At 36.1% G+C, this 16,644-nt stretch overlaps 1 protein-coding gene across 2 annotated transcripts in view; it reads left to right on the plus strand.

The window, feature by feature from the left end:
* ANO4 (anoctamin 4) overlaps window positions 1–16,644 on the plus strand; it is a 475,191-nt gene that overhangs the window by 223,589 nt on the left and 234,958 nt on the right. For both annotated transcript variants that reach the window (XM_007503277.3, XM_007503279.3), the window contains exon 4: window positions 291–482. In XM_007503277.3, the coding sequence (XP_007503339.1) occupies window positions 291–482 (192 nt within the window). The remainder of the gene's footprint in view (window positions 1–290; window positions 483–16,644) is intronic.

The raw sequence follows: 16,644 nt of genomic DNA on the forward strand, positions 1-16,644 counted from the left end.
GAGAGAGAGAGAGAGAGAGAGAGAGAGAGAGAGAGAGAGAGAGAGAGAGAGAGCGCAAAACTTAAATCAATTTAGGAATGTCATTCACAAAACTGATACCATAAAAATCCACCAGTGTGCACATTTTGATGTGTCTAGCATCATTTAATAATTTGAAAGCAATGTGCACTTGTTTGCCTAAGGATTTGACATTAATTTACTTGTAGCCATTAACTTAAAATGAAACCAATTTGTCTTTTAGCCACCTCAAGCCAACCTCTGCAATAGAATGGTGCTATTTCTCATTCCAGGTTTAAGTTTATCTCTTCATGGGGCTGAAAAACGTTTGCAAATCCATCAAAGGCGAAGTGTGGCGAGCCGTCCAGCCTCCCATCGACCACTTGTGGTTAGGCATTCTTCACTCCCACCTATCCGAAGGGCAATAAAAATGGAAGCATCCTCATCTGGAACCACTAATGGGAGAACCAAAATTCCCCATCCAGGTAATGCATGGAAAATGCCATTGGGAGACTGCCATAGCAGCTGACTGTTGTATGCAGTGCCATGGTGCTGATCTCTCATAATGCTATGCTTTCATTCACAATGTAACACTTCTTTGTGAATCTGGCATGTTCCTTAGCCCTCCATTGTCTTGGTGAATGGCAAGATCAATTGGATGTCATGCTCACTTTAAATCATGGTTGGATGGATGTTTCAGAGATGCTTGAAATGAAAGCTTTGATGTCCTTTATCCCTGCATATGCAGACTGTGTTTGTGTTTTGTAAAAACAAAATAACCTTTCAGTGGCAAAAACTTAAATTAAAATCATGGTAGACAATTTCTTTTATATTTTAGAAGGACTCACAGGCCTGCCATATTCCACAATGCAGTGGGGGAGAAATCGTCTATCATTCAGCTATCTTAACTGCTCTAGAAATGGGTGGGATGCTTCTATATGCATCCTCAAAGACTAATCACAGCACTGGGTATAAACAGCAAAATATATATATCAAACAACCTTATTCAGGTCCATAACATGAATGATATCTTTTAATTGACTTACTGAAACAAATTTATTTGATGGAGAAAAGGAGATGATAATCCCTTGTGATATCTGCAGGTGATAAGGGAGAAGATAGGAGGAAAAGAGCAAGGATAGGCCAAGATACAGCCTCTAGGGAAGAAACTACTGCCTGGAGCTAATTATTTTATGCTTAGGTTAGTAGATCTTCTATGTTGCAAGCTGAGCATAATTGATTTCCTTTACATTTTCAGGCTCTGGAACAAATCTGGTTGCTCCTCCTGAATTATCATTCTATATTCCCCAATAACTACTTCGAAGGCAGAATTATCTGATCCATTTTATTGTTCTCTACTCAAGTGAAACATTTATACCCAATATATTGAATGTACTTTTCATCGAGGTAAATCTGTGTGGCCCACAAATAAATGTTAGCTATATTTTATAGAAAACTCAGAATTATTTGGTATTAAAGCTTTCTAGTTTTATTATATCATTAATTATGGAATATTCTATTCAGTTCACCAAACTTCAATCCTTTTGGTAGCCTGGAAAAACATTTTGACCCCTTCTCAGAATAATATTTGAAATGCATAAAACAGAACAATAGAAAGGAAAACAATTTTATTAAATTATCTACTGCAATATTTAAAAAATAATTCAAAGACCCACAAGTAAGAACCCCTGAGTAAGACTTTCTGATGGACACAGAAGAACTAAAAAGAATAGAAATCAAGGTATCCTGGAGTTTGAAAAGAAAACTGCATAGCATCCAGTACAATATAGTACTTTTGTAACACCCTTGAGAAATGGTCATCTCATCCCTTGTTGAATATATCAAGAGAGAGTGAACTCATTATTCTACAGAGTAAATCATTATGGTTTTAATGAACACTGTTTTTTAAAGACACCTTTCTTTATGTTTCCTACAGTTTGAGTCCATCTCCTTTTGCTTTTCACTTTGTTTCTGAATCTTCTCTGTATATTTATCATATAACCGATATTTGAAATTGTCTGTGATGGTATTGTCTTTTCTAAGGAATTCCCAACATAGTTGTCTTCTCATTCCATGAAATTCTTATTCATGCCCCTCTAGAAATACCATTCTCTTAGTCTTTTAATTGTTGTAGTGATCAGTAGCACATTTGAGTTTTTTATCTGTTTCCCCTCATTATTGTGACATGACTCTCCATATTGTAAAGATTAAAATTTAGGTACTGATAGAGGTAGAAATTAGTTTCTCTCTGTAAGAAGTATGATATTTTTAGAGGTTTATTAAAGGTTGAGAATTTAAGAAAAATACAAGTAAGAAAGGCACGTGCCAGGTGGGCTGAAAGGCCCAATTCAATTTCACTCACATCATGAGACACATCTGCTTACCATTGGAGACAGGAAGAGAAGAGCCCCTGCCATGGGTGGAGACCCTTTAAATAATGATTTGCTCTCCGCCCAGGTGAGAATTCAGTGAGATTACAAAGCATTTTGGGGAAGTGGAGCAAGGACTTCTGGGGATTGAAGTCCTGGATTCAAGGCCATTTTTTACAATATATACTCTAATTCAACAAACATTTAAGTACCTACTATTTATATAACTCTGTGCTTGACACTAAGGAGAAGTGTAACTGAGGAAGGGCAGCTAGGACTTTGTCCCAGTCACAGAAAGAGAGACAGACAGACAGACAGACAGACAGACAGACAGAAACAGATAGAGACAGAGACACAGATAAAGAGAGAACATTTTGTTCCTTCTTCAATCCACTCCCATCACTGTCATTTGTCCTTCTGCCCTACACCCTGCTGCACAACTACTTTTGCCCTAGGGAAAAAAGCATTCTAGTTATAACTCTGGTCCCTGCTTTCCTGGAGTTTACAATCTAAAAAGGGGGAAGATGGCATGATGCAAGTGAATGGAATCTGAAGTAACCTGTTATAACTGCACAAGAGAGATATAAGCAGATCAGTCTGCTGTTCAAGAAAGGGAAAGAAAGTCATTATCCTTTGGGGTAGGGAATCAGAGAAGGATTCCTATAGTTCATGGCATTATGCTGAACTTTAAAGTATAAAAAAGAGGGATTCAGTTCAACAATCTCCAACAGGGAAAGAGGTATAAGGGCATCCTGTGCAAAGAAAATATGAACAAAGAATCAGGCTTGTATGGGAATAGTCAAATAGGTCTAGTTTCTCTTTTGCTATTCTGTGATTGTAATAAACAAATGATTAAAGTAGAAAATATTAATGTGATTTGTAGTATAGAGATAGAGTCTGGATCTTTGATTTCATTGGAGGAAATTCTCTTTATCAATTCAGGTTAGCCTACACTTACTCTGTAAGTAAAGTTTTTAGAATTATCTCCAGACCCTAAGGGGAGAAATGATTTACCCAGGGTCACATAGACAATGTGTAGACAATAAGTGAAGCATGAGCCCAGGTATTCATGATTCCAAAAGAAGCTCTTTAATGTTAATATAGGCTTCTTCATTTGCCTTTACAGTCACAGTTGTCATCTCGATGAATGATTTAGAAGGTCTTGTTTCTACTTAACATGTTAATGTGCTATCACATGGCTATGAATGCTAAGTATGCTCATTGGAGTTTGAAAAGGTAAATAATTGGTTCTAGCTCAGAGTTGTAATTAAGATTAAGTCACAAATTATCATCATACATCCACTTTTCTTTTGAAGTGAGTTTAAAATTACTGCTTCTCAGGCAACCTAGTACCTGATCTAATTCCATTTTATATTAGATTTTCTAACTTGCTATTGATGAGTGGAATGTTATCAGTGGTAATGATATCATAGTGGGCATGGAGTAGAACTGGGAATTGGAATATTTTTATTAACTTCTGCTTCTGAAAATTAGCTGTTTGTGTATCCCTTGGAAAGTCATTTTACTTCTTTATTACCCAGGTGACTCTTTTAAGACTTTAAGTTATAAGGATAGTGCTGAAATGTTTTGGTACAGTGGGTTTCCCCATACAGAGCTCTCTATACCTTCAAAGTTGTAGCTAATAAAAATGATGATGGTGACAATGGCGGTTGTGATGATGATGGTGATGGTAAAGTTGAGGATGGTGATAATGGCAATGATGTTGATGATAAGAGTCACCCTGGTGTAGTGGATATGGGGCTGGTCTCAAAGCTAGGGGAGACCTGGCTTCAAGTCTTATTTTTGGCACATATTGAATGTGACTCTAATTCTTAGTATCCTAGGTATCTATCTTCCTCTTTTTAAAAAACATCATCTTATTTTCTCCCAATTTCATGTAAACACATTTAATATTCATTTAAAATGATTTCCAAATTCTCTACTCCCTTCTTAAACTCCCCCTTCCTGAGATGGAAATAAATCTAATATAGATTTTACATGTACAGTCATGTAAAACATTTTTTGTATTAATCAACTTGTGGAAGAGATTTCAAACAAAAAAATTAAGAGGAGAAATATATATATTATATATATAAACAAAATATATTGTTTTGGTCTGCATTCAGACACCATCAGTTCTTTCTCTCAAGACAAATGGCATTTTCCATCATGATTGTCTTGGATCATTGTATTGGTGATGATAACTAGGTGAGTCACTGCTATTCATCCAAAAATTAGTTATTGTGTGTAATGTTCTCATGGTTCTGTTCTCTTCACTTTCCATTATTCACTTAAGTCTTTCTAGGTTTTTCCAAAATCATCCTGCTTGTCATTTCTTTTAGCACAGTAGTGTTCCATTACAATCATATACCAAAACTCCCAAGTCTAGAAGTTGCAGAAAAAATGCTTACTTGCATTGGTAGAGTTTCCTCATTGAAGAAATATTTCCTAAGCAGTAGGCCACTGTATCAAAATATTTCCGCACACAGTGGATAGGGTACTAGAGCTGCAGCCAAAAGGATCTGAGTTCAAATATTGTCCCCCATGATTATTGGATGTGTAACCACAGGCAAGTTATTTCACTCTACCTCTTTTCACTTCAATTTCCTCATCTGTAAAATGAGGACAATAATCACATCTCTCTCTCTCAGGGTTGTTGTGAGGATGAAATGAGATATTTGTAAAATGCTTTGTAAATTTTAAAGTGCTCTATAAATGCCCAATGCTCTTATGATTATTAGATGACTCTTTTTACCTTTTATCATTGAATTTTTATGTCTAGATCTCATCATTATTTCTGAAAATTATAATAGTAGCTGTTGTAGTTATAGTGGTAAAGTCATGTCAGTACACATTTATTATCTCCCAGCATTGCTATAAGTATAAAGTGAGATGTTTGTTGTGAAGACCAAATGAGATAATAATTGTAAATCACTTAACATAGTGCCTGGAACATACCAATGTTAACTATTATTGTGAAGCACCTACTATGTACCAGGCACTACACAAAACACTGGAAGAAGAGGAAAAGGCCATTCCAGTCTTTAAGGATTTCATGGTTTGATGAAGGGGATAAAAAAGCAAACAGAGATGTAGAAGCAAGCAAGCTATATACACGATAAATAGGAAATAAGAGAAGGAAGGCATTAGAACTAAGAAGGAATGTGTACTTCATGTATAAGGTTGCTTTTCAAGGAAATAAGGGAAGGCACTGGTCAGAGATAAGGAGGGCCAGAATTCTAGGCATGGGGAGACCAGAAAAAATATCTAGAGCTAAGAGGTGTAGAGTATCTCATTCATGGAACATTATGGAAGCCATTGTCCTAGTGGGTGACAAGTAGATGATGGAGTATAATCCAGAGTTGGGGAAGTTAAGAGTTTGGAAAGTTAGGAGAAGGGAAGGTTATAAAGGACTTTAAATGCCAAATGTAGGTTTTTGATCATGGAGAGAATAAGGAACCACTTCATGTTTTTGAAGAAGGGAGTGACTTGGTCAGATTTGTGCTTACCATTCTATTAGGGTTTGTCAAGTGCTTTGTTTACATCATCTCCTTGATCATCCCAACAGCCTTGTAAGGGGAAGGTCATTATTAATCAAATTAGGACACTGAGGCTCAGAGTTGTGCAATTATTTACCCCAGTCATTAATCTAGCAAATGTCTGAGACAGGATTCAATATTCAGTCTTCCTGACCGAAAACTCAGTCCTCTACTATACTATGCTATGCAAGATCTTAGTAAAAAATTTACCCTAAACAATTTTCTTATAATACTATGTTCACATTTTATAATTAGACATCATTAATTAAATGCCTTTTGTGTTCTAGGCCCTGGGGATACAGAGTAGCCCTCACCCTCAAGAGATTTACATTTTATTGTAAGATATTATAATGTATTAGATTGGATTCTATTATTCATAAGAAGTTTTAAATCATTCTTTGTTTTTGTGCCTCTCATGCCTTGTATAGTGGCTAGCACACAGTAGGCACTTAATAAAGGCTTACTGATTTAATGATTAATCTTTCAAATTTCTCCACACCAATGGATAATCCAAGTTTCTTAAATGTAAACAAAGATAGATTCCTCCTCACCCTACCTTCTCCCTTTCTTTCCTTTTAATCATTTTTCATTTAATGGTGTCTTGAATATGAAATAGTCTCTCTAAAGGGTGAGAAAACCAGGCAGATCTTTTATATTATGTACCACCACATATATACATAAATCACCAGTAGTCACTGAAGATTCTTGGTCATCCTCTGGGTCCCCATGAGCCTCTCTAGTCTTTCTCTATTCCATCCTGTGATTATTTGTTGCCATTATTTTTTATTTGAGAGACTGGTTCTTTTTTTATTCACTTTTTTTATGTCTAGACCTTTTTGTCATTTATCCAAGTGATTCTGAAGCCTTAAATTACTTTTCTAACTTGAGTGATTGTATTTCTCAAGCCTTTCTACTAGTCATTAGTAAAAATTGTACAGAATCTAGGACTGGGACCTGTGAGTTCACACTTGTTCCAGCCCCTCAGATATATTGAAACTATGAATTATATCTCTTATCTTCTGTAACCATAGTTAATGCAACCATTTGTGTGACTTTGGACAAGTCATTTAATCTCAATAAACTTCAGTTTCCTTATCTCTAAAATAAGGAGGGGTTGTAATACATGGTCATTAAGATACCCCTCAGGTTCCAAGTGTATGTTTTCGTGATCCTTATGGACACAGCCTGGATTTCCTTGATTTGATTGATATGCCACAAGTTGGAATCCGAAATTGGGATGGACTGTATTTTACCTGCTACATCATAACTATCTCCCAGGGCTGTCAAACTCCAAAGGAAATATACTTAGAATCAGGCTAATAATGCTTTATAAAACCAAAATGACTACCTCATTGGATCTTATTCTCATTTAGGACTTGACAAATTCATTTTTTAAAACTTTTTTTCAATGAGTTTTCAACTTGGCCATCTATTGCAGTTCCTTTCCACACTTTCATATAATTGGTGTGTTGGCCTTATTTTCTTTTTTCCTTTTTTAATCCCCATCCCCTCATACCCTTTACCTTTACTATTTTAGCACTAAGACCTGACACTCTGTTTTGAGAATATTTCTTAAAATATAGATTTTATTTTTGATGCATATATGAAATTATCTTCCAATTGCTTTATTAAATGACATTCTATCCTATTAAGATGTTATGCACTCATGCATACTCTTGGTTTGCTAAGTTGGAAGAAACCAGAGATCATCTAGAGGAGACCAAACTCCCCCAATAGCAAATACTATAATGGAGCCTCTGCTTAAATACCTTCGATGATGGAGAATTCACTGTGTCCAGACACAATCCATTCTACTTTTGGAAAGCTCCCATGATTATATTCTTAGAGCAAATTAACCCTGGTATCTCTGTAATTTCTACCCATTTCTCTTACCTCTGATCTTTGGTGGCAAATGTAACAAGTATAATCTTTTCACAGTGCTTCTCTTTAAATAGCTGAACTATTAGCTAGGTTCCACAGTGTATAGAGCACTAGGTCTGAAGTCAGAAAGACCTGAATTCAAATGCAACCACAGATAATCACTAGCTATGTGACTCCAGACAAGTCTCTTAACTCTAGTTGTCTCATTTTACTTATCTGTAAATTGAGAGGGAAAAGGAAGTGACAAACCACTCCACTATCTTTGCAAAACAAACAAAAACAACCCAAAATAGAGTAATAAAGAATCAAAGATGACTGAAAAACGACTGACCAACAACAAATCTGTCTTCTCTTCTCCAGGTCAAATGTTCCCAGTTCCTTAAATTGATCCTCACATGGCACATTTGGTCTTCTCACTATCCTACTCATCTACTTCTGGGTACAATTTAAAATATTAGTTGTCTTTCTAAAATGTGGTTCTCAGAACTACATTTAATATTCTGAATGTGATTTGACAAGCACAATAATACTTTTCCCTCCCATGTACTGATTTCATTATAGCCTAACCTATAGAGCATCAGCTTCTTCATCAGCTATGCCACACTACTACCTCATATTAAGGTTACAGGCTAGTAAAACTCACAAATCTTCTTCCTACAACCTATGTCTACTCTTTTTCTTCAAGGTAAGTTTGTCCCTATTAAATTTTATATGCCATTATTCTTTCCTATTAAGGCTATCCTTACTCACTTACAAAATAGCTCTCTCTTCTAGCTTCATTTCATATATAAATTTGATAAACAGGCTATTTTTTTTGAAAATTGTATTTAATTAGTTAATTTAGAATATTTTTCCTTGGTTACAAGAATCATGTTCTTTCCCTCCCCTACGTCCACCCCCTCCCATAGTCAACGTGCAATTCCACTGGGTTTTACACGTGTCCTTGTTCAAGACCTATTTCCATATTATTGACATTTGCACTAGGGTGATTGCTTGGAGTCTACATCCCCAATCATATCCCCATTAACCCATGTGATGAAGCAGTTGTTTTTCTTCTACATTTCTGCTCCCACAGTTTTTCCTCTGTATATTGATAGTGTTCTTTTTCATGAGTCCCTTCAAATTGTTCTGGGTCATTGCATTGCTGCTAGTAGAGAAGTCCATTACATTCAATTGTGCCACAGTGTATCCGTCTCTGTGTACAATGTTTTCCTAGTTCTGCTCCTTTCACTCTGAATCAATTCCTGGAGGTCATTGCAGTTCCCATGGAATTCCTCCAGTTTTTTATTCCGTTGAGCACAATAGTAGTCCATCACCAACATATACCACAATTTGTTCAGCCATTCCCCAATTGGAGGGTATCCCTTCATTTTCCATTTTTTTTTTGCCACCACAAAGAGCGCAGCTATGAATATTCTTGTACAAGTCTTTTTCCTCTTCTCTTTGGAGTATAAACCCAGCAGCAAGCAGGCTATCTTTGCCTTCCCCCAAATCATTGATAAAATGCTGAACAAAACAGGGTAAAGGAAAAATCCCTAAGACTTTCCACTAGAGACTTCCTAGGAAATTGACATTATTAATCACTACTGTTTGGGTTCAGATATCCAACAAGTTCTGAAAACAACATAATTATGTTGTCTTCTAGCCCACATCTTTTATATAGGAATATCAGGAGAAACTTTGTCAAATATCCTACCCAGATACAGACATACTATATACAAAGCTAAGTCTACTCTCTGTGCCCAAGATGAAATTAAGTTTTTTAAAACTAATTTTCTTTATTTTATTTTAATAAGAAATTACCACATAAGTTTTCCAGAGTTATATGATTCACATTGTCTCCCTCCCATCTTCCCTCCATCCATCTTCCCTCTCCCCCTCCTGGAGTTGACAAACAATTCAGTCTGGGTTATATGTATATTATCAAGCAAAACACATTTCCAAATTACTCATTTTTGTATGAAATTAAGTTTTTTGAAATGATGTGCTCTTGATGGAACCCATCATAGATCTTAGTGATCACCCCTTCCCTTTCTAAATGCTTATGCATATTCAAGAAATTTGCCAAGAGTCAAAAGTCAAGATCAGTGAAATGTAGCTAAAATAACCCATCTTCCCTTTACATTTTTTTTAATTTGAGCATTTCCAAACATTATTCACTGGAGACAAAGATCATTTTCTTTTCCTCCCCCCCCCCCACCTCTCCCATAGCTGACACTCGATTCCACTGTGTATCACATGTGTTCTTGATTCGAAACCATTTCCATGTTGTTGGTATTTGCATTAGAGTGTTCATTTAGAGTTTCTCCTCAGATATGTCCCCTCAACCCCTGTAGTCAAGCAGTTGCTTTTCCTCGGTGTTTTTACTCCCACAGTTTGTCCTCTGCTTTCCCTTTAAAAAAAAAAAATCAACATTTACATTTTCTATTTCTGAAGCATGTCTCTTATTTTCCATGATTTTAAAAAGGTCACCAATCACATTCTCTAATTCTGTCAGTATTTTGAACTCCCAGGGAAAGCTGTGGGGCTTTCTTCCCTTTCACTTAACTTAGATTTTGACTTCCTGTTATCCAATTTTTACCACCTCTCTCATTCTCAGGATTGTCCTTGACAGGGAAAAAAAAAAAAACTAGAAGGAAAATCAGTCAAATTGTGCCCTTTCTCTAATGTTCCTCTTTTTTCCATCAATGATAACTAGTGTTTATATGTCTTCTTTACTCTTTCTTTTGGGCCAGCATAATTAAAAAAATTTTTTTTGCTTTTCCTACCATCCTCTGCCAACTTCATCTTGTTAGGTTTCATACACCTGATGTCACTGTTTTATGTCACATTCCTTTGAGTTTGTCTTCAATCATACATACTTCATTCCATTATTTTATACATCTAAATAAGTTAGGGATCATAGAATCTAGAATTTAAAAGGCTTGTTTAAGATAATCTTGCCCAACTTTATTTTACAGATAAGCAAACCTAGAGTTACAGGATTGAGATGGCATAAGTGAATAAATGAATGAGTGAATGAATAAAAATATATGTATTAAGGCAATAGGCTAAGTGTTTGATACATAAAAAAGAAAAATCTAGACAGCATCTGCTCTCAAGGATTTTACTTGGAAGTACAATACATGTAGAAAATTCATCTACATGACAGATTGAAGGGCCCCAGAGTCCTAAGGGAGTGATAGGTGAGCTATTGGTAAAGTCCAAAGTCCCTTAGTTTGCAAATTTAGGTGCCTAAAGTCATCCTGAAATAAAGTTAACAAGATGAAATTCAAATCCAGTTCCTCAGCCTCCAAATTCAGTGTTTTTTTATGATATCATAAATGCCTTCCTCTATTTATTAAGTAATTTCTATGTGCCAGGCACTGTGCTAAGTGCTAGGGATACAAAGAGAGGCAAAAAAAGTCATCCCTAATATCACAGAGCTAATGGTCTAATATCATTGTGATTTCATTCTTTAGAACTTCCTATTCCTCTGGGATCAAGTTCTTTTTGTATGATAGGTTATGGGTTTAGAACTACAAGATGCTTTTGAAGCCATTTAGTACAAACACCTCATTTTATAATGAAGAAACTGAAGCTCAGAAGTTGCATGATTTGTCAAAAATTATAGGGGCAAACAGCCCCAAAAGCCATGAGTTTACTTGTTCTTTTTTTGTTGCCCTCTTTTCAACTTTCTACCCCAAACCTAAGGTGAATGTTGAACTAGATCCAATTTTTCCCTTGTCCTCTATTAGGAACTCTGTGATCAAGTGTCTACTTCCTCCCAAGAATTCCATCATTTCCACCTCAACATTTAGTTTCCCTTTACTGATAAAATTCCAGAAGGACATTTTCCCTCATTATGTCTTCTTTTGAAGAATGAAAATATTATAATAAATATATCATCTGCATATCAAAATCAATTCAAATCAATAACTTCATCTGCAATACTTGTATTAAAGAGCTCTGAGAGTTATTTACATAGTTGGGGTTTCCCAACACTACTATATCACATCTCCATGCTAGGTTTGGATATTTCTCTATTTCATCATTTATATCTTCCTTCTGGCTGGTTGTTCTATAATATACCCCCACTGTAATAAAATGTATTTCTCCTTCTGAGCATATACACCTTAATGGCCTCATATGAGTACATATTCTCTAAATCCAAAGCTCCTCCATTGTCTCTTTTATTTAATCTCCTCTTTTTGGCTCTTTCATAATCTTCTAGTCATGTGTCACATTCCATATCTTAAGGATAATAATGAGGTTAGATTACCTTCTCAGGCTAAGATATGAACATTTCTGTATGGATATGTTCTTCATGTTTCAATCTAGATAGATGAAGGTTATATTACTCTTTCCCTTCTTGAATGTAATCTTCTGCAACTTAACAGCCATCTTCAGTGATAGCTTTCCTCTACACTACCAGTAACTTTTATAGTATAGTTCCATTACACTTATTACCTCCTTATTTTCTTTTAAATAAAATGAAATTTTATACATTTTATTTATTTATAAATTTTATTTATTTATAAACATTTATTTATAAATTATAAATTTCATATTATCAAAGTAATATAGATTTAGAGCTAGAAAATACTCTAGAGAGCATCTAGTACAACCCCCCACCGCTCACATTACAGATGAAGAAACTGAAGGACAGTAAAGGTTGTTATTTACATTGTATTTATGCAAAATTACACTTATTTTTATAATGGACTTTTCTTCTGTCCTAATTCTCAGCTTCATAGATTTTGGTTTTTCACTACAAGTCATCTTAGGCATGACCAAATAGTCCCCTTTTTTAACAGATGAAGATCCAAGAAAAAATAACTTTGTCAAGGTCATGCAGCCACACTCTAGGACCTGAAGCACCAAGACCTGTTTCTAGAAACACTTTCGTCAAGTAGTAGAATAAAGCATTTGAGTTGGTTGGCACTGTTGAGCCACCCCCTCCCTCCTTATTTTACAGATGAAGAAAAATAAAGCATTAGTAAGCTAACCGATTGGTCAGTTTGGATCTAGATTCTCCTGACTCCCAGTTCAGGGTCCTATCAATTTATAAAATGCTGCCCATAGGAGTTCTTAAGATTGAGATCAGAGGGGACATAAATGCATAGGACTAATGGGACAGAAAATACTGACCTGGTCACAAGACCAGCCCTGGTGATTTAAGACATATCATTCTTCCATGTGGCCCCTCTATTGGTCCTGTCATTCTAAGCTTGTTATTCCATGCCAAGCTACTGATTCTGCTAGAGAACTGGCAGGAGCAGAAGGGGAGACAGTCACAAAAATCTGCCTAAATCTTCAATAGACTCCTGCCTTCTGGTGTCAAACAATAACTACTTGGTCTCCCTGCCCAGAAGAATGTTTAGCCATCAGCCATTCTGTGCTTGGTCACAATATGCCATACTTAACCCACCATTCCCATCTTCTTAGCATCAGGTGCCTTGTCCCAATTTTGAGGAAGAAGAAGGAAGAAAGAGAAATGGAAGAAGGAAGTAAATGGATAAATGTTCAAAGATGCTCTCTCTCTCTCTCTCTCTCTCTCTCTCTCTCACACACACACACACACACACACACACACACACACACACACACACACACACACACACACGAGTCCAAAATGGGGTACAAGAGGGCAATTTTTTACCACTGTATAAAATATAAATCACTGTTTAAAAAATCTTACATAATAATAGCTAACATTTATATAGCCTTTTCAGATTTGCGAAATGCTTTACATATTTTTTGAGCCTCATGACAATATGGCTATAATTATCCTCATTTTACAGATAGGAAAATCAAAGCTGAGAAACATTAAATGACTAGCCCAGGGTCACAGGGTCAGTAAACCCTCATAGCAGAAATTTATGGTTTCATTTACAATCTTTTTTCTTTTTTTTCTGCTTATGTATAGTGGCACTTGTGCTTTTTATGATTGTTAAATTCAAAAGAAACAATTAAAAGAAAAGAAAAAGGGAGAGGGAGAACCAAGAGGTAGGTAAAGGAGAAAGGAAGCTCCATCCTCACTATGATCCTTTGCAGCATTAACCTTGGAGGAAATGATGTTTCAGTTCTTCTCCTTGGACAATGACTTCCCACAGTGCTGGAACCTGTAGCCTTCCAAGAAACTTTGAAATCTTGTGGACAAAAGGTGATAAAGTCGGCTTTATAGTTCAGTACAAATGTTCTACCCTGTTTGAAGGTGAATGCAGAATGTTTCAGGACATTTTGCCCTCTGGTTCAGAAATAACACTAATCATCCTTCATTGGGTTCATTTGAATCTGTTTTATTGGGATTTTTTTTAGATGTGTGATAAGAACCTAGTCAAGAAAGGGGTGGGCTAGGGGATGCTTAGGAAAAAAAATGAGATATTTTTGGCTTGAACCGATGTGCACATCAGGATCAGTTTTCCATGCTATCATTTGCTGAGCAACAAAATTGTGGTTTCTAAAAATACCCACTGAATTCTTTCTTTAGACATGTGCTCTTCCTCTTCCTTTTAGCAAAGAAAGTACACTGAGAGGGCAAAGTGTGACCTGCTTGTTGGGTAGAGGTGGTTTTTGTTTTTCAGAGCCCAATCAACTGGTATTTATTAAGCATCTACTGTGTGTTAGGCACTGATCTAAGTGATGAGTAAACAAAGAAAAAAAGGTTAAAATGGTTTTTACCCTCTAGGAATGTATGTTCTTTTTTTTAACCCTTACCTTCTGTCTTAGAGTCAATACTGTGTATTGGTCCCAAGGTAGAAGAGTGGTAAGGGCTAGGCAATGGGGGTTAAGTGACTTGCCCAGGGTCACATAGCTGGAAAATGTCTGAGGCCAGATGTAAACCTAGGACCTCCCAACTCTAGGCCTGGCTTTCAATCCACTGGGCCACCCCAATTGCCCCCGTATATTCTAATAAGAGAGACAATTTGGAAAGAAGAGCAGCAAGGACTGCGCAGTTGAGTTTATAGGGCTTACCCAGGGTTACACAGGTAGGAAGTGTCTGAGGCCAAATTTGAACCCAGGTCCTCCCAACTCCAGGCTCTGTCCACTGTACTACCTAGATGTGACTAAATGCATTTTAAAGAACTAAAGTGAATTTCCATATGTATCTCTTAAATTTAATCCCCATTTCCCACCCTGTCATTTGGTGTTTATTAATGCTTGACTTGGGAAATTGGTTTCATATATTTTGTGTGAAATCTGCTTTTGGGAATGTTTTTCTTATTTGAGTTTCTGAGTTGCTTATAAAGATAGAAGAACAAATGCACAATGATAGATATAAGATCTCACTTGTGTGGTCATTTCCTTCACTGATGTGGATTTCAAATCCGGGGACCATAGAGCTAAATCTGGAAGGTCCTTAGGAGTTACAGAATCCAAACCACTAATTGATAGATGCTCATAGAAATTGTGACTTTCCTAAGTTTGCACAGCTAGGGAATATATGAGGTTTCCTAAATACTAAGTACTTCACTAAGTTCAGCAGATTCAATGACAAAAGTAAAAACATTTCCTACTCTTAAGGAGCTTATAGTCTAGACATCAGAAAGTAAAAAATATTTTTTTTAAAATCTTAAGCCCTAAGTTACTAAATATACAATGTCAGTACTGACATTCCCTCACTTATATGTGTGTGTGTGTGTGTGTGTGTGTGTGTGTGTGTGTGTGTGCATTTACAGCCTTGATGCAAGGTAATGGGAGTCAATATTGTGGTGGGATACACTAACAGCTAGGATCATTAAGAAAGTCCTCATGTCTTTGAACTAAGCCCCTAGTGTAGAGCTGGCATTTTAGAGACCAAGTACCCAAACTATAACCCTCAGGCTGCATATGAGCCCCACCACCACGTTACCTGAGACAGGGGAGGGAGAAAAATCTCCCATTGTACTTCTGGGCAGAGGGGTGGGTGATATGAAAAATGTCCTCAGGTGCACATGGAGAGGGGAAAGGGAGCAGCCCCTTCTGGCATGTATCCCATAGGTTCACCAACATGGCCTTATTGCCTTTGCCATTCTATTTGATCTTGAAGAAAACTATGAAAGAAAAAGAAGAAAAAAATGAAGTCCTTTCTTTTGAGAACCTTAAATTCTGCTGAAGAATACAGCATATACACTCATAAGTAAATGCGAAATAATTTCAAGGGAGAGTCTCTTTTTAATATATCTTGTACATATATTATTATCTAACACATTTCCATATTCATCATGTTGTAAAATAAGACAAATATTGCTTACACTAGAAAAAAATTAATAGAGGAAATAGAGTAAAGAGTGGTATGTTTCAATTGGCATTTAGACTCCATATGTTCCTTCTATGGTGGTGGATATCCAGTTTTGTTTTGTTTTTTGTTTGTTTGTTTGTTTGGTAATGAGTCTCTTAGAGTTGTCCTGAATCCTTGCCTTGTTTTTAATAGTTAAGTCATTCACAACTGATCATCATTCATTGTTGTTATTGCTTTCAGTGTTCTCTTGGTTCTGCTTACATCACTTGTTACTTCATATAAGTTTTTCCAGGCTTCATGATCATCTGAAAAGAGTCTTAAAAACTTGGGTTACCAAGGAAGGCTTTTTTAGGGGCAGCTCCTCAACTGCAGAAGACTAGGATTTTTAAATTTTAAATTTTAAATTTTAAAAGGTGGAGGTGAGCATGCCAGACCATTTTGACTGTAATTGAGAATAGAATAGAGGCTATGTAAAATGTTTATCAGAAAGTAGGTGTGAATGAAACTTTGGCAAGCTTTCTATTTCATGTTGAGGGGGTTATATTTTATCCAGAAGAAATAGCTCTAAAGTAAGCAAATCACATTTAGCTAGTTTGTACTGCTTGAGAGCCCTGCAGTGCTATGTCCCAATGGTTATCATGATCTTAGATCACTT

The sequence above is a fragment of the Monodelphis domestica genome, chromosome 5 (assembly GCF_027887165.1).
Source record: "Monodelphis domestica isolate mMonDom1 chromosome 5, mMonDom1.pri, whole genome shotgun sequence".
NCBI lineage: Eukaryota > Metazoa > Chordata > Mammalia > Didelphimorphia > Didelphidae > Monodelphis > Monodelphis domestica.